This window comes from Scheffersomyces amazonensis, assembly GCF_036850825.1.
Source record: "Scheffersomyces amazonensis strain UFMG-HMD-26.3 chromosome Unknown RJT21scaffold_2, whole genome shotgun sequence".
NCBI lineage: Eukaryota > Fungi > Ascomycota > Pichiomycetes > Serinales > Debaryomycetaceae > Scheffersomyces > Scheffersomyces amazonensis.
Window position 1 is genome coordinate 897,800 of NW_027042742.1, and position 22,435 is coordinate 920,234.

At 30.7% G+C, this 22,435-nt stretch overlaps 12 protein-coding genes, 1 non-coding gene and 1 pseudogene across 14 annotated transcripts; 6 read left to right on the forward strand and 8 right to left on the reverse strand. All coding sequences in view use genetic code 12, as the record gives it.

Moving 5' to 3' along the window:
- Window positions 1-32: 32 nt before the first annotated feature.
- On the reverse strand, window positions 33-647 carry IMP1 (endopeptidase catalytic subunit). The gene has a single exon (XM_064882816.1). The coding sequence runs from the start codon at window positions 609-611 to the stop codon at window positions 63-65; it is 549 nt and encodes a 182-aa protein (XP_064739352.1). The 5' UTR covers window positions 612-647; the 3' UTR covers window positions 33-62.
- A 136-nt stretch (window positions 648-783) lies between these two features.
- RJT21DRAFT_118681 (40S ribosomal protein uS8) lies at window positions 784-2,017 on the reverse strand. Its single transcript, XM_064881114.1, has 3 exons — window positions 1,933-2,017; window positions 1,453-1,593; window positions 784-1,099 (listed from the first exon to the last, which is right to left on the reverse strand). The coding sequence occupies exons 2-3, from the start codon at window positions 1,583-1,585 to the stop codon at window positions 840-842; spliced, it is 393 nt and encodes a 130-aa protein (XP_064739353.1). The 5' UTR covers window positions 1,586-1,593; window positions 1,933-2,017; the 3' UTR covers window positions 784-839.
- Window positions 2,018-2,183: 166 nt separating this feature from the next.
- Window positions 2,184-5,713, forward strand: RJT21DRAFT_118682 (uncharacterized protein). Its single transcript, XM_064881115.1, has one exon. It carries the CDS (start codon window positions 2,196-2,198, stop codon window positions 5,691-5,693), a length of 3,498 nt encoding a protein of 1,165 aa, XP_064739354.1. The 5' UTR covers window positions 2,184-2,195; the 3' UTR covers window positions 5,694-5,713.
- HFL1 (DNA polymerase epsilon noncatalytic subunit) lies at window positions 5,714-6,513 on the reverse strand. The gene has a single exon (XM_064885679.1). The coding sequence runs from the start codon at window positions 6,477-6,479 to the stop codon at window positions 5,736-5,738; it is 744 nt and encodes a 247-aa protein (XP_064739355.1). The 5' UTR covers window positions 6,480-6,513; the 3' UTR covers window positions 5,714-5,735.
- Window positions 6,514-6,651: 138 nt separating this feature from the next.
- On the reverse strand, window positions 6,652-7,280 carry MRPL27 (mitochondrial 54S ribosomal protein mL41). The gene has a single exon (XM_064881116.1). The coding sequence runs from the start codon at window positions 7,229-7,231 to the stop codon at window positions 6,737-6,739; it is 495 nt and encodes a 164-aa protein (XP_064739356.1). The 5' UTR covers window positions 7,232-7,280; the 3' UTR covers window positions 6,652-6,736.
- Window positions 7,281-7,903, forward strand: RJT21DRAFT_118685 (uncharacterized protein). The gene has a single exon (XM_064881117.1). The coding sequence runs from the start codon at window positions 7,581-7,583 to the stop codon at window positions 7,800-7,802; it is 222 nt and encodes a 73-aa protein (XP_064739357.1). The 5' UTR covers window positions 7,281-7,580; the 3' UTR covers window positions 7,803-7,903.
- RJT21DRAFT_118686 lies at window positions 7,904-9,133 on the reverse strand (annotated as a pseudogene). Its single transcript has one exon. A coding segment is annotated over exon 1 (1,104 nt).
- Window positions 9,134-9,804: 671 nt separating this feature from the next.
- RJT21DRAFT_112565 (uncharacterized protein) lies at window positions 9,805-10,170 on the reverse strand (the record flags this gene model as incomplete). The annotated part of the gene is made up of 1 exon (XM_064880093.1): window positions 9,805-10,170. One exon carries the CDS (start codon window positions 10,168-10,170, stop codon window positions 9,805-9,807), a length of 366 nt encoding a protein of 121 aa, XP_064739358.1.
- A 1,571-nt stretch (window positions 10,171-11,741) lies between these two features.
- Window positions 11,742-14,196, forward strand: ENG1 (endo-1,3(4)-beta-glucanase). The gene has a single exon (XM_064881118.1). It carries the CDS (start codon window positions 12,088-12,090, stop codon window positions 14,095-14,097), a length of 2,010 nt encoding a protein of 669 aa, XP_064739359.1. The 5' UTR covers window positions 11,742-12,087; the 3' UTR covers window positions 14,098-14,196.
- Window positions 14,197-14,245: 49 nt separating this feature from the next.
- On the forward strand, window positions 14,246-15,707 carry RJT21DRAFT_118689 (uncharacterized protein). The gene has a single exon (XM_064881119.1). It carries the CDS (start codon window positions 14,392-14,394, stop codon window positions 15,622-15,624), a length of 1,233 nt encoding a protein of 410 aa, XP_064739360.1. The 5' UTR covers window positions 14,246-14,391; the 3' UTR covers window positions 15,625-15,707.
- A 3-nt stretch (window positions 15,708-15,710) lies between these two features.
- On the reverse strand, window positions 15,711-15,782 carry RJT21DRAFT_t71. The gene has a single exon. It is a non-coding gene; the product is annotated as a tRNA-Thr (tRNA).
- Window positions 15,783-16,459: 677 nt separating this feature from the next.
- On the forward strand, window positions 16,460-18,493 carry RJT21DRAFT_118690 (uncharacterized protein). Its single transcript, XM_064881120.1, has one exon. The coding sequence runs from the start codon at window positions 16,591-16,593 to the stop codon at window positions 18,394-18,396; it is 1,806 nt and encodes a 601-aa protein (XP_064739361.1). The 5' UTR covers window positions 16,460-16,590; the 3' UTR covers window positions 18,397-18,493.
- Window positions 18,494-19,000: 507 nt separating this feature from the next.
- Window positions 19,001-20,059, forward strand: MAK32 (Mak32p; the record flags this gene model as incomplete). The annotated part of the gene is made up of 1 exon (XM_064879765.1): window positions 19,001-20,059. Exon 1 carries the CDS (start codon window positions 19,028-19,030, stop codon window positions 20,057-20,059), a length of 1,032 nt encoding a protein of 343 aa, XP_064739362.1. The 5' UTR covers window positions 19,001-19,027.
- On the reverse strand, window positions 20,033-22,346 carry HOL4 (Hol4p). The gene has a single exon (XM_064881121.1). The coding sequence runs from the start codon at window positions 22,058-22,060 to the stop codon at window positions 20,126-20,128; it is 1,935 nt and encodes a 644-aa protein (XP_064739363.1). The 5' UTR covers window positions 22,061-22,346; the 3' UTR covers window positions 20,033-20,125.
- Window positions 22,347-22,435: the final 89 nt, after the last annotated feature.

Genomic DNA, 22,435 nt, shown 5'->3' on the forward strand with positions numbered 1-22,435 from the left:
CATATATATAAATAAATATAAATATAAATATTACATATAGAACAAGACATAACTAGAATCATTTAATTAAATGAATTAGTTATCCACCTAAAACCCCAAAAATTAGTGAAAAACCCTTTATCCATTGAATTAGCTGCCACAATTTTACCTGTTATAAGACCCATTGGTAATACTGAATAAGATCTTGAATCAAGTGAATGACATAAATTATCTCCTGTACACCATACATGACCTTCAGGTACTGTTATATATTTATTAAATCCATCATGTTGTATTATTTCATTAGGTGTATTAGTTAATTCTGATGATGATGAAGGATCAATTAATATAATATCACCAGGCATACCAGTTATTCGTTTACATACTCTATGTTCAGGATCACTAGGTTTAACTGCAACAATGCAATCACCCATTTCTAATCCTCTACCTAATCTATGAGTCTTAAGAGCATGAACATAATCATGATTTCTTTGTAATGTAGGTAACATTGATTCACCTCTGGTTTCTGTAAATTCATAGACAAATTCATGAATTAAATGAGCAACACATCCTGCTCGTAATGTCCATGATAATGTCGATGCTATAAACTTCAATGATTCTGGTACTGGCATAAATTCAATATGGTTGATTACGGTAAGGATTAAAACTTCTCCGGATATTTTACTTAATTATGGTTCTATTAAAAATTTCAATTTCCGGCATAAAAAAATGTATGGTGCTTAACCTTTTTTTTTTTTTTTACTATGAAGTGAGTTGTATTTTTGCAGCTTTTACAATAATTAATTCCATTACATTAACCTTTTATTAAATAATATACATGTATAAAACAGAGATAAAGCTTAGTAAACGAATCCTAAGATCTTACCAGAAACGTGCTTTCTTCTGGCTTCTTCATGATCCATAATACCAGCAGAAGTGGTTAAGATAACATAACCGAATTGTCTAGCTGGTAATAAGTTATCAGTCCATCTTTCAATGTCATTAATCTTAACATTGAATCTTGGAGAGATAACACCACACTTGTTTAATCTACCGTTTAATTGAACAACAATCTTACCAGATCTGTGGTCATCAATGTATTCAAATTCACCAATGTAACCTAGAAACTATGTTAGTATTTAAGGAATTTAATTAAAATAATAAAAAGCTAACATGGAAAAAACTCTGTATCTGAACAAGAGAAAAATTGAAAAATAGAAAAGGAATGTAAAGGAAAAGTAAACGGACAAGACAATCAGAATTGCTAATGCAAAACTATCAAGACCGTGTAAGAAGCATTTCCCGAGTTATTCTTCCGAATACTTAAAAGACAGAGTGGGACGGGAAACCGATCAGTCCATCCAGTTATCAATCCGGTGGAAAAAGAAGAAAAGAAAAGAAAAGAAAAGAATATTTATTTATTCAGATAAGAGTCCTCCATTTTATTATTGCTTGAATTAAATTAAGACATACCATGCTTTTGCATAACTGACAAGAATTTGATAATAACCTTTGATGAAGGTCTAATTAAAACTTGACGTTTACCGGTTTTTTCAGCATTGTTAATAGCGTTTAAAGCATCAGCTAAGACAGAAGTTCTAGTCATTTTATAATCTAGACAAAATATATTGTTAGTATTGGGTAAAACTTTCATAATCATAATTAACCAAAAGCCGCATGAGTGTCTCTTAAATTGAGATTCACGAGCCAATGAAATGTAATGAGATTATCACATTACAAATCATAGAGTTAAAGGTATCAAGCATCTCGATAATTAAAACTGAACAGAACATAAAATCTTTGACTAAGATTCATATGCTTTGTACCAATTTTCCAAGACAACTTGATTCTTAAACCCTGTATTTATCTTCTTATTTTTATTATATATTTTTGATTATGAAGCATGAGATCCACACAAACCCTTTGGTTACAGAAATGAACAACTCAACGTACTGGTTGGTTTTGTTTATAATTCTGGTTGAATGAAGAAAAGACTCTTTAAGTTGTTAGTGAAAAATTTTTCACCAACCTTTTTTCTGAGGGTTGATAATTTTTTCATTCTTCAGTTTTTCACTGTGAGGTCGTGTAAAACTGTCAAGACAAGACAATCCAGTCCAGTCACGTGACTTTTATAAACTAGTATATTTATTTATATAGGTATAATTAATATAACTTACAAGAGTTAATAAGGTTATATTGATGAAAAATAGGTAACTATGACGTCGGAATTACCGTCAAATAGTGTAGTAGATAAATTATCAAGACAACTATTTAGTGAGATCAAACCGATTTGTATAGAAATCTCCCAAGTAGCATTATTACCTAATTCAGTATTTGAATCACAGACATTTAGATTAATTGATTTATTAATATCACTTAATAAAAGTTTACGAAATAACCATGAAGTTTTCATAATACCGAATAATCTAGCCGATTATATATTTTTCCCTATTTCAAATATTTTGAAACAAACACAATTGAATGATAGAATTATAATACAAGTATTAAATATAATATCATTCTTACTTGATAAAGCCTGGAAATTTAATTTTCAACCAATGTTAATAGATCAATTATATCCTGTTATATTATATTTAAGTGGAATTAATAATAATAATACCAATGGTAATGCAACTCATTCAGGTTTAGATTTAGAATCTAAATCATTTGATTTTAAAAGATCTATTATTGATTGTATTACATCATTAATATATTGTATACCAAATACATATTTCTCAGAATCAGAAAATTCTAAGAGACTCCTGTTATTGGGAAATACTATAACAATATCTTTAGATATTATGTTATTTGAAATTAATCATTCATCTCAAGAAGATTTAATATTAGTAATAGATATAATGAAAATTATATCTGAATTAGTAAGATATAAAATTTCATCAGATCAAGCTTGTCAAGTATTCCCTGGTCTTATATCGAAAACAGTTAATTTCTTTACATTATCTAAAAATTTACATTTTACAGTACTAGCAGAATTATTTCAATTATTAAAAGAATTAATTATTAAAACTTTTAATGATAAAGATTTAGGATCTCAGTTGGTTAAGACGACTATATCTAATTTAGAAAGTTTAAAGCAAGAACAAGAACAAGAACAAAAAGATCAATTAACTATTGTGGTGAATGACTCAAATCCATTTAGATCTACTTCATGGAGAAATGCCACTGCTAAACAATTACAATTATCATTAGCAACTCTTTTCAAAAGTTTATTTGGATCTTCATCTAATAAATTGAAATTTCAAACTAAACCTCAACTAGTTTTATCATTAAAAGATTTCACTTTACAAGTACTTCTGAATTGTTATATATCTTTATTTGATATATTTTTATCATTATCTATAGATATTTATGCATGGTTAGCTGGTATTGAAGATGAATCATTAAATTTAAATTTCGAATTATATGCTATTGATTTAGCAACTGTATGCTTACAAGATACTAATTCATCTAATTCTACCACTATCACATTTAATCAAGTGCATAATAAATTATCAGATTTAATCAATTCTAAAATGAATATACTCTTATTATCATCGGATGAATCAAAAATTAGTAATTATTTAATATCTTTGAAATTACATTTGGCTTTATTTTATGAAATTTCAAAGAAATTACATCCTGACTTTAATCAATATAGATCTATGCAATTAAAAGTTTTAAAATTATTGGTTGATACTATTGTGGATAAGAATAAATCATTAGATAATAAAAAACTGAATATGATTGCACCTTCAGATAATCGTTTAAATAAAATTGAATTACCACCTCATATTAATACCAATAGTTTAACTACTTTTAATGATTCAACAACAGTTCAAGCAAGAGGATCAGCTTATGCTTCAGATATGCAAATTATATCTTCTCAATGGAATGATCAATCTTTATTTCTTTTAAAAGAACCAATAAAGTACTTTAAAGATATTTATTCCAAAACAATTGAAGATACTATTATTGATTTAATTAAAAGTTTTGCATATTATAATAGTAAAATTGAAAAGTTTAGTCATTTGGAATTTATTGAACAAGTTTTAGCTCAAGTATCTTATACTGATACTTATGAAAGTGGAATTAATTTATGGATTTCCAATAATTATGTTGATAGTTTATCAGTTCATGTAAAACATAATAATATTGCTAATAATCTTGAAGAATATTTAGTGATTTCTGATGATGAAGTAGAAGAAAATAATGAAAATGAAAATGAAAATGAATCATTAGATGAAATAGAAGAATTATCTTATTTGGTAATGAGTAAATCACAAGATTTATTAAATAACTTTACTAGTGAAGATCTTATGACATATAATATTAATGAAGGAAATCAAATTCAAACCACTTATTCAATGGCACTTGATTCAATTGGAATTTTATCCAATTCTTTAGATTTAATATCATTTCGAACTGATTTCTTAATTGATTATTTATATCCTATATTAGAAGCATTAACATTTCAATCAAGTCCATTAATTCAATCTCATGCAGCATCAACCATTAATAAAATACTTGAAAATTATTATAATAATTCATTTGAACAACTTATATTAGATAATCAAGATTATTTAGTTGATAGTATAAGTTTAAGATTAAGAGTTTCAAATAATTTATCTCCAACTTTACCAGGAATTTTACTTATTATAATTAAAGTTACAGGTTTAAAACTTTTAGAATCTAATCAACTTTCTGATGTATTAACAGAAATGTTTGTAATTATTGATACTTATCATGGATATGCATTATTAGTTCAAGGATTCTTTATTATTTTTGAAGCTTTGGTTAAACAAATTATTGTAAAATATATTAAATCTGAAGATTTACAAACAAAACCTCCTTCAACATATAAACCATGGGGTATTGATTCAATTGATGAATTAATTGAAATGTTTTCGACAAGTCAACAGAATGATGATTCAACCAAGTACGATTCACAAACCGAATATTTTCATAGGAAACCTGATGTTCCATTTGGAGATCAGACTCAAGATTCAGATGATGAACTAGATAGTGATAATGAAGAACAAGAACAACAACAACAACAACAAGAAGTTGAGCAAGTATGGAAATCACCAGTACCTCAAAATATTTATTTCCTAGCTCAAAGAATCTTCAAGTATGGTATGCTTTTACTTACGCATCAATCAAGTAATTTAAAAGTTCAAGTTATTAAGACTATGAGATTAGTATTCCCAATTTTAGTTACTGATTATAATTTAACTCTTCCATTAATTGCAGAATTATGGGGACAAGTTATAACCCTTATTAGTGGTTCATCAAGTTTATCAATGTTTAATAATTCTGAAATTACACCAAATATGGAAAAATTGATATCACCAGCACTTGAATTTGCCATTGAAATACTTAATGAAGATTATAAGAATGGAGATTCATTCTTATCTAAACGATTTATTGAAGCTTGGGAATTCTTACTTGCTAAGAGTAATGGATTTTCTTTAAGGAGAAATCAAGATTCCTCTAAAGATGTTAAAGATTTAGTATTACTTAAACGTACTATAAGTCCAAAACTTAGTAATTTATACAGTAAATTTTTATTGACAGGGATTAGAAATTATGAAAGGTTAATACCTGAAGGTATAAAATATAATATTATTAATACTTGTAGAGTATTAGGTATTCCAAAGGATATGGAATTAAGTAGAGATTCTAAAAATATATTATGGGTATTAAATAGAAGTTAATTAGGGTATATTACAATTGTATATAGAAATAGATTAATTTACCTAATTTAACATAACTACATCATTATCCTCTTCTTGACCTACAAGATCATGAATTACTGCTTTTCTTATTGGCGGTACTTCTGATTCCTTAGGAGTTGAGAATCTTAATGTTTGTTGACCTTTAGCAAGTACTGGTGGCAGTTTCTTATTTTTTATTGGTTGTTCAGTAACAGTTTCTGTATTTGATCCAAACCCATTAGATATATCAGAAATTTCATTAGGGGAATCTATATTTACTAATTTTTTATTAACTAATTCAGATAATGTATATGTTTTTGGAACTGTTTCACTTAAAAACATTAAAGCATCATGACTTGATACTGCAGCAGCAAAATCTTTATATTGAATTTTCTTTCTTTTATCCATTTTAGCTAATAAACTTGCTTGTTCAACAAAATATTGAATAAATAGTTCAGTTGCTAAACCTGTAGCATAAACTGAACTTTGAGAAGCTGCTATAAAATCAGAATCTAATTTAAATATTCTTTTAATTTTAGCTAATGGTAATGTCATAGACTGTTCATGTTCTTCATCTTCAGCATCTGCTTCTATTTCATGTTCTTGTTCATTTCCTTCCATAACTGTATCTGGTTGTTCTTCATCTTCTTCTTCATCTTCTATATGCAGTGGACTCTCTGAAACAGTATCTGGTGCAGGAGGAGTTGTATTTGGTGTGTCAGCATTAACAATAGCACTTTCTTGAGAATGCTGAATTTCTCCATCATTAACTGCTGGCGATGACATAGTTTGAATTATCGTAAATGTCGTAAATTTAATGTGATTTATGGATATATACTTCAAATGTCAATAAAATCAATTTGAAAAATATACGCATCCCCTCGGAATAGGTTGAGTAGGGTACAGCAAAGTCATGTGACCACGACCGGATTTAATTTCTACAATTTTAAATAACTAAGTTCATTACGGTTTCCATTAAATACTATATACAATGTATGACAGACAGACTTTGGATGTCTTAAATATATATATACATTTTCTATTCATTTTTGTTCTTCAAGTTTTTCAAAAGTACCATTATTTTCAATATTTGGATTAACTATATGATCAAGGTATTGAGTCTTTTCCAAATCTGTTTGACTATAATTTTCTCCATGTTCAACAAAGTTTATGGCTTGATTTAATGCAAATTCAGGATTTTTAAATCCATCTTCATATCCACTAATTTTTTGAAGAATTTGTGGTGAATTAGGCGAAACAAGAGCTTTTAATTCAGTTTTAGATAAATCTGGTACAACATAAGTTCTAACTTTACTCCAGTTAATTAAATATCTGGCATGCTTATTTAATCTACCAATACCAGAAGAACGAGTACCTTTATAATAATTTTTATTACCTTGCTTAGTAGTTAATGGAAGTCTTTTGGAACCACTCTTGGAGAACCCATACCATAACAGACCATCTTTAAAATGTTGCCATGGTCTCTTTAAACTAGATATACTACTGTGTTGAAAGTTGAGGATACTTGAAGCTCTCATATTGCTTTTATTATTTTTATAATATTAGTTAATACCCTGATTCAATACTAGTTTAATGTATGCTTTGTATACTAGAAATTTTTCTCTAATTTTTCAATGTCGCTTTTTCGTGAGCTTTGACTCAAGTGCACGACCTCTCGAGGGGCCCTTCCCTTTGTGGGTAGTGAAACGATGTACCTGATTATGCAGGATATTTGAATAGAAAGATAATGGGAAGCAAGCCTACAAGGCTGAAATTCAGGAATAACATGGTTAATAAGAATTAATTATGAAGAAGAACTATTCCTTGTTTAAATTGTTGTTGTAAGCTTTTATTCGTTCGTTTATTCAATTTCCTAAGTGAATTAAAATGTCAATTCCTGAACGTCCTTCAAATACTGATATCTTCCCCGTGCAACATGGTTATGGGGATATAAAGGTTAACACGCACTCTTATAGTGATGAACCAACACCATTAGCTGGTCATGAAAATAAAGTTAATGAATTTATTTCTGATCATACTGATAGAGAACATCAAAAGAAATATGCCAAGGAGATATTTGGGTTCTTATTAAGGGCATTGTGTAATTAAGAATTACAATTCAAGAAAATAAAGTAAAGGAATTATATTATGTATATAATCCCAATAGATTGTATAAATTAAGTAGTAATAATAGATAAATATAAGAAATAATTAAAATTAAATCTATAATTTACTGACTGGTATATTAGAAACTTTTTCTTTGACAAGGTTTACAACTTCTTGACACATACCATAACTACCTTGATAACCTCCACCTCCAGCACCATAATTATGAATAAGCCAAGAATTATCTTCATCATTTGCTACTCTTGCACCTCCTTCCCTAAATGGACGTAAACCAACATTAATTCTAATAATATCTATTGTTGTAGGATTATTTTTATAATTTGGATCAACTATTTCTGGAACATACTTAATTGCACGTTCTATAATACGTTTGGTCATAGCTTCATCAACTTCTACATTATCAAAGTTTTCAAGGAAACAACCACCAATAATAGAACCTCCTTCCTTTCTTGGCATGAGATAAAGCATTTCATTATCTAGATCAGTAAATCCTTCAACGCTGACTTCATTTTTAGCACTATTTCTAACGTGCAATACTTGACCACGAACTGGAAAATTTCTTTTAGGTTCCCTATAACCGGAGATTGTATTAGCTAATAAACCTGTACAGTTAATAACAATATCAGCTTTTTGACCTGATGAATGATATCCCCTAGCTTCATTGATGTGTTTGATCTTAGGAATTCTTTTAACAATATTACCAATGGCAAGATTTTCTTGAAGTAAATAATTCAAGTATATAGGAACTGTTATAATAACACCCTTAAATTTACAACCAAAAGCAATTCCTGATGGTAAATCACTTTTATTTAATATCTGAAAATCTTGAACAAAATCCTTGAACCAAGGTATAAATTGATTAGGATCAGAGTTTTTGGACCTAAATTCTTCTTCGGTAACGTAAGATATATTATCTTTAATCCATACCCCGGATTTAGGTTCAGTTTCAGCAAGGTCAAGGAATTTATAATAACCTGGCTTGTCAAAGTTTTGTAATCTTAAGTCATCAGATTCAGCAAATGAATGCCAATTGGCTCCTGCAAATGGTGAAGTATAATCAATATTGATATCTCCTGGTAAATGAGCTCCAACTATAGTAACATCATATTTAGGATTTGATTTTTTAAGCAAGAGAGCATTAGTAAGACCAATTACTCCTCCACCTAATACTACAATCTTTACACTTGAATTTGACGTCATTTAATCGTTACAAAATCAAGTTTAAATCCTTAAATCAGGATTGGATCAAATGTGCTTGTATTAATTAATTAATTAATTCAATGCCTCCAATCGGTTAAGCCCTTATATTCTAATTTGTTCGCATAAAATTTCCCAATCGGACATTATGCATTTGTGTTATGTCTTGTTTGGGATTACTTCTATATTTTTTTGGCATATTTTATGAACTCCTCCAAAAATGTTTATGATTTATTTATGATTTGTTTATGTTTATGGACCTAAACCGAATATTTTTTAATTAAAACTTGAAAATTTTGATTGATTTGGAGCAAACGTGAACATGATCGGATATATTTGATCCTATATAGAAATGAGGGCGATTGGATGTTCGGTTAAATACACATCGATTTCATGTGAATGGCCGACATATTCTCAAAACGGTCATCCAATAGAATTATGAGACTTCTTTCAGTAAATAGCTTAAGTGCATGCTCACTTTGAAAGTGGGTTAATAACATATTATGCTGTTATAATTATCGTTCAAAAGGCTGGACCACTTGAAGTATAAGCATAATAATAGAGCTAATTACAATTTACAATTATGAACCTTATTCAATGTCAAGCTTAAATCTTAAAATGAAAACACTCCAGTGAAGGCGGGACAAATCTATTGTTTACCTCGTAAAATGAGACTCGTAAAAATATTACTGTACATGCGTTAGCTTCGGCAACTACAAACCTCAAATGTATCATCTAGATCCGCAAATTTTACCAACCGACCAACACCGAAAATTTTAACTTGATTTCAAAATTTATACTTTTGTAAATGTAAATAGTTACCTGGATCTCTTGATCTTGTAAATGATTTAATGATCATACATTTCGTTGTAGATTTTCTCGTCATCATTTTTTTAATTGTAGTACTGGTTGGTAACAAAAATAGTAAGCAAACAATTAAGGTGGCTGGCCATAAAAAATAATTTGAAGAATAAAAACAAACAATAAACAAAAAAAGATCGCGACGAAAAAAGCTTCTCGAGCAAGTATGCTGCAAAATGGAAAAAATATTGCCAGCCATTGGGTTTTGTGCAAAGCTTTCTCCGTTAATGCACACTAAAAATGGTTGATCTGCAGTTGGGTGGAAGCCCACATAGCTGGTGAGATTTGGCATATATGAGTAAGCCTTGCTAGTTGTGGAAGCAATGAAAAACAAACATGGTTCTTGGAATTATTGGGGCTTTCCCGTCTAATTAAAATATTTAATAACCCTAATTAGCTATCTTTCATTTTATTTATTTATAATTTATAATTGTACCATAGAAAAGTAATCCATCTTTAGTTCAACTATTATACAAACACTATGTTAGCTAAATTAGCTCTTGGTTTGTTGGCTCTTGCTAGCAAAATAGTTGCGGAAGAAGATTATACTGTCACTGTAACTAATTATATTACTCAACCATGTTTAGAACAACAAGTTCAAGATATATTTACTCTGAATCCAACTGGTCTTACTACAGGTATACCAGTAGTTATAGTATATGCCAATCCAGGTATAGTTGATGTTCCAGAAGCTCCACAAGTTCTTGAAACTCAATCCTCTTCAACTTATGTTACAACTTCAGAAATTACTTATACCATAAGTACTACCATTACTGATTATGAAACTATTACTAAATGTTCTGATAATATTTGTGAAACTCATGTGAATACAAATATTGAAACTACTGCCTATGTCACTGCTGTTACAACTGAATATACCACTGTTGGTTGTGATTTAGGAAATGCTGCTACTACTGGCGGTGCTGCTGGTGGAGAAGCCGCTACTTCTGCTACTGTTGCTAATGACCATGTTTTCGCTAGTGCTCCAACTACAACAAAGACTCTTTTCAGTGCAACTGGAGGACCATCTTTAACTTATACTTCAAGTCAAACATTGAGTAGTCTTACGAGTCAAAAGAATCCTGTTTCAAAAGGTTCAGTAGTCTCTTCATCTAACTCAGTGACTATCGATACAAGTAAGTATACTACTGGAACCACCATTTCAAATACTGCTTCAAGTAGTAGTTCCTCAGCTACTTCTTCTGAATCGAGTGCAAGTTTAACTACTTTCTCTTTCCAAATTACTGCTGTTGCTGAAGCTCCTAATGATTTTGTTGAATATGTATCTGTCTCTGCTGAAGAAGTTGTATTCAACCCAACTACTGGTCCTTATTTCGAATTATCACTTCCAGGTGGAGAAATCACTATTGATGGTTTATATTTACATGCAGACTCAAATGGTTTCTACCTTAGTGAACAATCATTTGGAGGTTGGCTGTTTATTGGAGATCCAGTTTTAGAATTACAAGGATTTGGCTCTGAATTCTTCTTCTGTCCTAAAGAATCCGTTCCATTACAAATTAGACTGATTGCTGATGATTGTATTCGTGGTCAATTACATGTTTTAGAAGATGTGGTATTCCCAACAACCACAGGTTCTGCTTCTGCTTCTACCACCCCATCAGGGTTTGCTTCTGAATCAACTCCAATCACACAACAATCAAGCCAATTTGGCTCTAGCTCTGCAGTAGAATCTTCTTCTGCTTATCCATCATCTGTATTGAGTTCATCCAGAGGTTATTACTCTAATACCACCCAAGTCTTACCTTCATCATACTCATCTAGTTTGTTATCTAGTGGAATAGTCAGCTCCAGTGCTTACTCATCAGAAGAATCTTCTACTGCATCTCCTTCCTCAAGCTTATCATCTAGTTCATCATCTAGCTCATCATCTAGTTCATCATCTAGCTCATCATCTAGTTCATCATCTAGTTCATCATCTAGCTCATCATCCAGCTCAAGCTCTAGTTCCAGCTCATCATCTAGTTCAAGTTCAAGCTCTAGTTCAAGCTCCAGTTCAAGCTCTGCTGTCTCCTCTTCTACTTGCTACAGTGGTGATTTATTTGAAGTAATTGCTACAGATGCTCCACCATCAGTATTTGAAAGAAAAGAATTACCACTTCAGCTTCCACCTTATGTTTCGAACAACGGAAAACCTATTGAAACTAACAAGTTCTATGCTAATATATTCTTAGATGACCAAACTGATATGATTTATGCTTATCCCTATATTTTATTCTGGAAGACTGTTGATTACTATGGATTTGGTCTTTATCACACTAATGATTCTGATAGAGTTTATGCATCTGTAGACACTAACAATGTTGGAGTCGATTCATACTTCTTCAACCCTGTTGGAAATGCTGAAATCATCTTCTCAGCTACTTCATTTTCAAGTACTGCCAATAATGTATCTGTTTCAAACACTGAAAGTATGTCAGTTTTAATTAATTTATCAGCTACTCCTGGTGATACTGTTAATACTATTGAAATTCCAATTGTTGAAGGTATGGGTTTTGCAACTGCCATTTATCATGGTGATTTAGTTCCATTATTAAATACCCTTATTGGGTTTTCAACTTTCACTGAAGAACTTTCTTCTGCTTTACCAACTAACTTACAAAAGTATCGTGTTACATTATTTAATGGTATTGAATGGTTAGTTTATGTCACTGTACCTGAAGGATCTGATTTTACACTTGTTAGTGAAGATCAATTCCATGTTCAAGGTTCTGGATCTGCCGATGGAGTTATTGTTCAAGCTGCTGTTGCTCCTTCTGAACGTTCTTTAGAAACTTATTATGATCAAGCAGCCGGTCAATATGCTGTTAGTGCAACTGTTCAAGGTTCTGTTGAATGTACCGATGCTACTTATAGTTTCCTTTATAATACTGAAGGTACTTCTTTAAGTAATTCTCCACTTATTTTTGCTTTACCTCATCAAGTTGCTTCATTAGCTCCTGTAACTCAAAATGCTGCTACTGGTATTACTATTGCTTCATCATCTAAAGGTACTATGTCTGGTTACTTAACTAATGAATTAGTCTTACAAGAAACTTTAGAAAATAATATTGGTTGGTTACCATGGGTTCAAGGAATGTCTTCTGTTCCTTTAACTTATACTGCTGATCAATTAGCTTTACTTGCTTCTACTGCTAATGATGAATTGAATGTCAATATTGCTGAGACAGTTGCCAATCAAGATTCTATGTACTATTCAGGTAAAGCAATTGATAAATATGCTTATATCTTATTAGTTGTTAGTGAAATTCTTGGTGATGAAGCTGTTGCAAATGCAACTTTACAATCCTTGAAATCTGCTTTCCAACCATTCCTTGAAAATACAGAATACTATCCATTAATGTATGATACTAAATTCCTTGGTGTTACTTCTACTGCTAACAATGATGGTGATACTGGTGCAGATTTTGGTGCTGGATACTATAATGATCATCATTTCCATTATGGTTACTTTGTTCATGCAGCTGCTGTTGTTGGTTATATCGATAAGAAATTTGGTGGTACTTGGGCTGAAGATAATAAAGATTGGGTTAATTCTTTAGTTAGAGATGTTGCTAACCCATCTGCTGATGATAGTTATTTCCCAATTTCAAGAATGTTTGATTGGTTTGGTGGACATTCTTGGGCTGCTGGTTTATTTGCTAGTGGTGATGGTAAGAATGAAGAATCGAGTTCTGAAGATTTTAACTTTGCTTATGGTATGAAGATGTGGGGTAATGTTATTGGAGATCAATCAATGGAAGCAAGAGGTAGTTTGATGTTAGCTATAACTTCTAGAGCATTAAACATGTACTTCTACTATACAACTACTAATACTGTGGAACCACAACAAATTCTTCCAAATAAGATTTCTGGTATTTTCTTCGAAAATAAGATTGATTATACAACTTATTTTGGAGCTCCAAATACCCACCCAGAATATGTTCATGGTATTCATATGTTACCAATTACTCCAGCTTCTTCATTAGTTAGAATTCCAAGTTATGTATCTGAAGAATGGGCCGATCAAATTTCTACTTTTATTGATAATGTTGATAGTGGTTGGACTGGTATTTTATACTTGAATGAAGCCTTATTCAATGCTGCCTCTTCTTATTCTTTCTTCTCCTCCTCAGATTGGTCTGATAACTACTTAGATGGGGGACAAAGTAGAACTTGGAGTTTGGCTTTCTCTGGTGGGGTTTCTAATGCAAATTAGAGATACTGAAACGAACTTCACTTTTACTTCTTTCACCTGTGTAATTATAAATAGACTACTGTAATAATAGAATAATATATACCATCGTTATTGGCTTAAAAATATAAATAAATAATAAGTAAATAATAATTAATTAATTAAATTTAAATGTATGTATATGCGTATAGTAGTGCATTTTGCGTCCATCCCAAAACGGCATGATCGCGATTTTTCAATTTCAACACATACGCATTTGTTGAAGATACTCTTAGTTCTGTAGTAAGGAAGATAATATAAATCATAATAAGTCATCGAATGTTTTCATTAGCAAAGAGATTAGTTGATAGATTCGATGGGTCAGCCACAGACTCCAAATCGGGAGATTCTTATTTCAAAGGAGCTTTACAATTGAATAATAATGGATATGGATTAAGAGTAGTCCAAGTTGTACCACATTCAATTGCTCATCAACAAGGATTTGAATCTTGGTTTGATTATATTATTCGTATAAATAATCACGAATTACCCATGTTAAATCCATCATTATCTACTTTTTCATATAGCATTAATGAAGATGGTACAATAAATTATGGAAATAATGCAACTTCAGATCAAGTTGGTGCGGTTAATTATGATTTAATCTTACAAGAAATATCAAATATACTGAAAACTGATAAACAAGTTGTATTTGATGTATGGAATGCAAAAGGTGGAATAGTGAGACAAATAACTTTACCATTAAATGAATTTAAACAAAGTGTAAATGATCATGGAAAAGATACTGTCAAACTTTTCGAGAATCATTTTGAAGAATTAGGTTTAACATTACAATCACAACATTTGAATTCAGCAACTTATGTTTGGAGAATATTAACTACTCATCAAGGATCTCCAGCATTTTCTTCCCAATTAATTCCTTATTCTGATTATATTATTGGTTGTGACTCTGCATTCCCAGGTGATTCTCAAGGAAAAGGACTACTTACAAAGGGAGGAGAATCTTTACTTTCAAGAACAATTCTTAACTACTATAATCAACACTATGCTGAAAGTCAAGAAGATAATGTACCCATTACTTTATATGTCTATAATCATGATTATGATATATTAAGACCTGTAACAGTTAATCTTTCCAGATCTTGGGGTACTGGACAAAATAGAGGTATATTAGGTTGTGATGTAGGATATGGTTTGATTCATAGAATTCCTGAAGTTGTAGGTAAATTTGAAAGTGTATCAGTTGTTGATGATTTACTTTTTGAAACTAATCAAAATGTTTCGTATGAAATTCCCCAAACTCCTCCACCTCCTTCATCAGAAAATGTAATAAATCCAATTGCACCACCCCCAATTGCAGGAGCAATTCCTCATCGTGCTACTGCATCTTCCAAAAAGAAGAAGCATGTAGTTGCCGGAGATTTAGGTGGTCTTAGTGATTACATGAATGAAGAATTAGCAAAATCTAAGGAATTGGATTCCAAGCTTCCATCTTCTCAAACAAACGGAGCTCCTCCTCCACCACCACCACCTCCTACTTCAAGTAAATAGTCTATATGTATAATGGAACAATAAAACATACTAATTTCTTTAAATTTAAAAAAAATAACCATTAATATAAAAATATTTTACAGACATGCCCACTGCCGGAATCGAACCGGCGATCGCTCCATTACGAGTGGAGCGCCTTACCACTTGGCCAAGCGGGCAAGAAACTAGCAAAATTGCAAAGATTCAGGTGATGAGCGCTCAAACAACACATGTGATGAAAAATCACGTGATCGGATTTTATGAATATTTAACATTTGAAGCTTTCTGATGCTTTAAAGTCTTTTATAAGTGGTATTTCTAATAGTAAGCATTGTTACCTATGCCATGTTCTGAAATGGAGGTGTTGGGAATTTGTTGTTAATCACAAATCGCCAATTTAGGAGAATTGTGTGTGTGAGGGTGTACTAGACTAGAAAAGACTGAAAGTACTACCCAGCAAATTACCTCCAATACTTTAAAGTAACCTAGTCTGAGGATATTAGAAGTGCCTTCCATTCCAGATGATGATACGCTAGATCAAATCGATATTTAATCTTATTGTAAATCAGCAGAATTATGAGACTTAAAATACGCATGAGTCCCTTTCAAGTCAACATATAAACAACTATATGAAAGCATCTAATACCTATAACCATATAAATTACTTATACAATACCTATAACCATATGAATTACTCATACAACACTTAACTCACTGTGAAGTAATAAAATACACGCATTCTTCATTTTGCAGTAATACAAAAAGACGGTTGCACATTATACTTTTCTGTACCTTAAAAATAACAATGTACAAACACGCCAAAAACTTTTTTTTTCACTAACTGTGGATCAGACTAATTTAAGACTAATTAATTTTATATTAGTCATTATCAATGTTCATTTTTTTTTTGTTCCTTATAACGAAGGTTATAACTTATTGGGAACAGTATTGATACTAGTGTAAGAGTTAATAAAATACTAAGTAATCATGCCAGAACCACAAGGTAAACTTACATTTCGGGAACAAATGAGGGGGTTCCCTGTTTGGCAAATATTCGTTATCAGTATAATTAGATTTGCTGAACCAGTTGCATTTACATCATTATTTCCTTTTGTATATTTTATGATTCGAGACTTTGGTATTGCCAAAAATAAGGCTGATATTGCCACATATTCAGGATATTTATCAGCTTCATTTGCATTTTTTCAATTTTTATGTTGTGTTCAATGGGGTAGAGCTTCTGATAGAGTAGGTAGAAAGAGAATTTTATTAATGGGATTATTTGGTACAGCAGCATCTATGACACTTTTTGGATTTTCACCAAATTTTTATGTTGCAGTATTTGCAAGATCAGCTATGGGATGTTTAAATGGTAATATTGCTGTATTAAGAACAGCCATTGGAGAAATTGCAACAGAAAGAAGACATCAAGCCATGGCATTCTCAACTTTACCATTACTTTGGAATATTGGTGCAGTAGTCGGACCAATGATTGGAGGTTCAAAATATTTAACTAGACCAAAGACTGATCCTGATGCTATAGAACCAAATGATTTATTCATAGGTGATGATAGTGTTTATGAAAGATTTATAACTAAATTTCCTTATGCTTTATCAAGTATTGTAGTTGCTTCATTTTTATTGTTTAGTTTGGTAGTAGGAGTATTATTTTTAGAAGAATCTCATCCTAAATTTAAAAATAGAAGAGATAGGGGTCTTGAAATTGGTGATGCATTCCGAAGATTTATTGGAGTTGATGTACCTTTAAGACCATGGCAGAGACCTAAGAAATCAAAAGCTCCAGTTTATAATAGATTACCTACAACCTCATCTTCTAATACTGATGTTATAGACATCGATAGTGATAATGATAATGATAATGAAATCATTCCATTTAATCAACCTCAACAATTATATGCATCTACTGCTGATGAAGTGGTCGATAGTGACGAGTCTTCTGATTCTATCGCTTCAAACGAATATATGTCTAGACGTATGTCTGAAGCTTTAGTTAGAAGATACTCATCAACACAACTTGGACCTGTGATTTCATCTAATTTTGAAACTGAGTCAATAATTACTACCAATGCTGTTCAGGGATTTAATCGTGAAATTTTTACTGCCCCTGTCCTTCAAACCATTGTTGCAAATTTCTTAACTTCATTTCATAATATTGTTTATGCAGAATTTTTACCAGTTTTATTGGCAGGAGATTTATTAGTTGATGAAATTAAATTCCCATTCACTTTAAAAGGTGGTTTTGGATTTGAATCAAGTTCAATTGGTACATTATTATCTTCTACTGGATTAGTTGGTGGTTTAGGTATTATGTTTATTTTCCCAATTATTGATAGAAACTTTAAAACAATCAATGCTTATAGAGTTTCAGCATTAATTTTCCCCTTTACTTATGCTATACTTCCATATTTAGTATTTACATTGCATTCTTATAATCCAAATTATTCTCCAGGTTTAACCAAAAAATTACTTTATACTTTATGTTGTTGTAATTCATTTTGTGGATCTGTTGGATTTCCAAATATTTTAATCTTAATTCATAGAGCATCTCCTGCTAAACATCGTGCATTTATTAATGGTCTGGCTTTAAGTTTATCATCCTTAGCCAGATTCATTGGTCCAATTCTTTTTGGTTATATCATGTCTGTCACTAATAAATATTCCATTGGAGAAGTAGCATGGTTCCTCCTTTCATTGGTGGCCATTGTTTGTGTCGTCCAAGCCTTTTTCATGAAAGACTATGATGAAGATTTAAAGGATGATGAACAAGTCTAAGTTCTCCTTGACAGTTAAATTTGATATTTCTTTATTTTTTTTTGCATTTAGGTTAATTAGATACCTGTATAAGGATATAGAGTGCATAAATAATTTGTAGTTCTATTGTAATAACCTGTAGTTTAATGGTATTTAGTCTAACTAGTAGTGCGCATATTAAGAAATTGCTGCAAAATTTGAATATTACTGTTCATTTGTATACGTATAGAAGAGATTATTTTAGTCGACACTTATCGACTACTTCTAACACCATTCTCCAACTGTCCAGATAAGGAACAGTTAGTTCAGATAAGGAACAGTTAGTTCAGATAAGGAACAGTTGCTCTGTGCACTTCAATTATCATTTAATATGTGATAAGTGCAGATTTAGTATGAGTATAACTACTTATGATTACTCTACAACAAGAAATATTATTAATCTTATAAATAGCAAAATAGAGTCTTCTCCACTTAAGGAAACATTAATACGATATTTACAGATTATCCAGAATCATATATGTCTTTAGTCTTCCTATATGTTATAGTCATTTTTATAGACCCTTTAATCACGTGCACATGATTTTACATTTATGTTTACAGATATCAGAGCTTAAGAAGTTAGACAATCTTAACTATGTACATGTAAGATACTATGCTGTCCTTACCTCCCATATTAACATCCATGGGGATGTTCATAATTGATGAGAATTTATATCCTGAATCTTGGAATAGACCTTCTGAACATGATATTCTTGGAGGTGGAGGACCTTATGCAATAGTTGGAGGTAGAATAGTTGCAGGACATAAAGAAGGTAAGAGAATTACTGGAATTATAGATAAGGGGAATGATTTTCCTAATAGTGTAGCTTTACAATTGAATTCTTGGGATACTGGAATTATATATAGACAAGATAATAATCGATTTACAACAAGAGGACAAAATATATATGATGAAAATGATATTAGACATTTTAAATATACCACTACTAAGAAGAGAATTGAAGTTGAAGATATATTAAATAATGAAATATTAAAACAATCAAGATGTTTCCATCTTATATGCTCCATTGAGAGATGTGGAAACATAATTGATGAATTAAATTCAAAATTGTCTCATAAACCTATATATATTTATGAACCATTACCTGATGATTGTAAACATGAAAACTTATCAGCATTAGAGAAATTATTACCAAAGATAAATATATTTACTCCTAATTTAGATGAAGCTTGTGAATTCCTAGGAACTCCAAAGCAAGAATCAATCAATAGTTGGAAACTTATTACCAATCACTTTAATAAATATCTCAAGTTAATCAATTCAGGTACAGTATTAAGATGTGGACCTTTAGGTTGTTATATACAAACATTAACCAATCAACTGTATCATCTTCCTGCTTATCATTTAGATCAAAATAAAGTTATTGATGTTACTGGAGGTGGGAATTCATTTTGTGGAGCCTTTGTTACGGCATTTTATTTATCAAATGGTAATTGGCTTTTATCAGGAATTTTAGGTAATTTAGCTAGTGGTTGTATTATTGAAAAATTAGGACCTCCTATAAGAAATGCTTCTACTGAAGAATGGAATGGTCTTAGTATACAGACAAGATTTAATAATTACATACTACAAAACCAACAGTTAGTTGGTAATTTAGATAATTCAATCCTAACATGGATATAGAAATTAGATAGAATTAAAAATTATAGACATAAATAAAAACAATCAAGTACAAATATATATGTTATTTCAAATACAAGTAGATCTTGAATCTGGAGAATTTCCATTAACCTTTTCAGGAGTATTATCATCAGATTTTGTTCGATTTGGACTTAAATTATTAATGATATTATTATCTTTATCATCTGTTATATCTTGAGTTTGTTCAGTATTTTGAGATCGAGCCTTTTGACTCGTATTTGGTGCATTATCTATATGATATAACATTGCTAATAACTCATTATCATCAGTCCAACTTCTTAATCTTTTACCATAAATATATAATGGAATAGCAAATAAACTAAGAAATATTTGAACTGATCCATAAGTAATAAATGCTGTACGTTGACCATGAGAATTAATAAAATTATTATTAAATAAAGAAAATATAAATCCCACTAAATTTTTTAAAAAATTAAGTGAAACTAATGATTCAGCAGCAAACATCTTATATGAATCTACTGTAAAAGTTATGGCAGTTGTACTTGCCATTGAACATCCAAATCCAACACTTCCAAAGAATATTATAGGTCCTACCCAAAGATCTTTAACTTGTGAAGACCAACCAAATCCCATTAAACCTAAGGCAATAAAAAATGTTGAAGGTATAATCATAATTAATCTAAATTCAGGTTCATAAATTCCTTTATTTTTTGATACCATATATCTACTTAATCTATCACTTATCAAACCAGCTGATAAAGATCCAAAAATACTTCCAATAAATGGTGATATATAAAATAATCCAACAGTTTGTTGACTATAATTATAACCTTCTCCTCTAAAGATTTCTGAAATAGTTTCTGAAATAACAATTAACCAAACCACTGCAAAACAATATATAAAAGATCCAAATAATACTGAAGGATATGTATATAAAAAGAATGGTCGTAATAATACCATCCACCAACTATCTATACTATGTCTTCCAGAATAAAGTGACATATCTTTAATGAATGAATTACGCTGTTGAGGTTGACTTTGAGTTTGATTAGGGAATTCATCAGTTGGATTATCAATTCCAACAGGATTAGAATTAAAACCTTGTGGAGCAGTATAATTTGCAATTGAAGATGAAAGACTCTCAATATCTAATACATCAAATTGTGATGGTCTATGTAAAGCAAATGCATTTGGTCTTTGAGATGGTGGATGATAATTTTTAACTTTCATTGCTGCTTCTGTTTCTTCTTGAGATCTTTTATTAGGTGTAGGAGATCTATCCCAAAAGGTATCTGGAACAAATAAGAAAGTTAATACAAGAGTTGCACCTAAAAACATACTTTGAATCCAAAATAACCAATTTCTATCTAAATATTGGAAAACTAATCCCGATAATAAAGGAATTATATTTTTACCTCCTAATAATAACATTGTATAAATTCCTACTCTATAAGCTCTTTCATGAGCAAAATAAATTTCTGCAATTGTTGAACTTGGTAAACATTCTGTTGGAGAAGCTCCTATACCAGTTATAACTCTTGCTCCCATAAGAGTTCCAAATGAATTAGCATTAGCTGCCCAAATAGATCCAACTAAAAATAATAATATCCCTATTAAATAAACCAATCTTTTACCATATAAAACTGCCGTTGGACTTGCGAAAACTGATCCAACTCCTAATGATAACATAAATCCTCCAACTAAATAAGATATAGTTGCCAAAGGTTTATTAAATTCACTAACTAATGTACTCATACCAGCAGCCAAAATAGGTGATTGACCACCTCCTAAAAAACTTTGAAATCCAATAATAAAAAGACATAAATCTCGTTTCCATATAGGCCAATTTAATGGATCATTAGGACTATCATGAGGTTGAGGATTTAAGATGATTCCATTTACTGAACGTTTCATAGATGAGATATCATCTTCAGCAATCCCTTCATCCATCATAACGATGGTTCCAGTAACATCTAAAACATTTGGTTGTTGTATACCTAACCGAGACGGGAGTTCTTTCATGGCTAGTTGCTAGTTGGCTATGCGATGATGTAATGATGAGAAGACTTTGCTTCCGTTTACAAAGTTATTGTAAAGATAATTTCTTAATTATTTATTTTAATTAAGAGACAAAACACACACGTTAAGTTAATTATATGAAGAATAGTGAAAGAGCCATATGGTGATAAGGTTCTACAGGGGAATGTTTAGTTTCAGTAAGTAGAGAAGTATAGTAAGGTGGAAATTATGCTTGCCTAATTGGGATTTGCATTCTTGTGCGACAATGACCAGAATTAATAACAACACGGTAATCCCAAGAAAAATATATTGATGAAATTATGTCATTGAATGGACAACGGGTGCCAATGTTTTCACTAAAGGGTAGTCAGTTGTTTA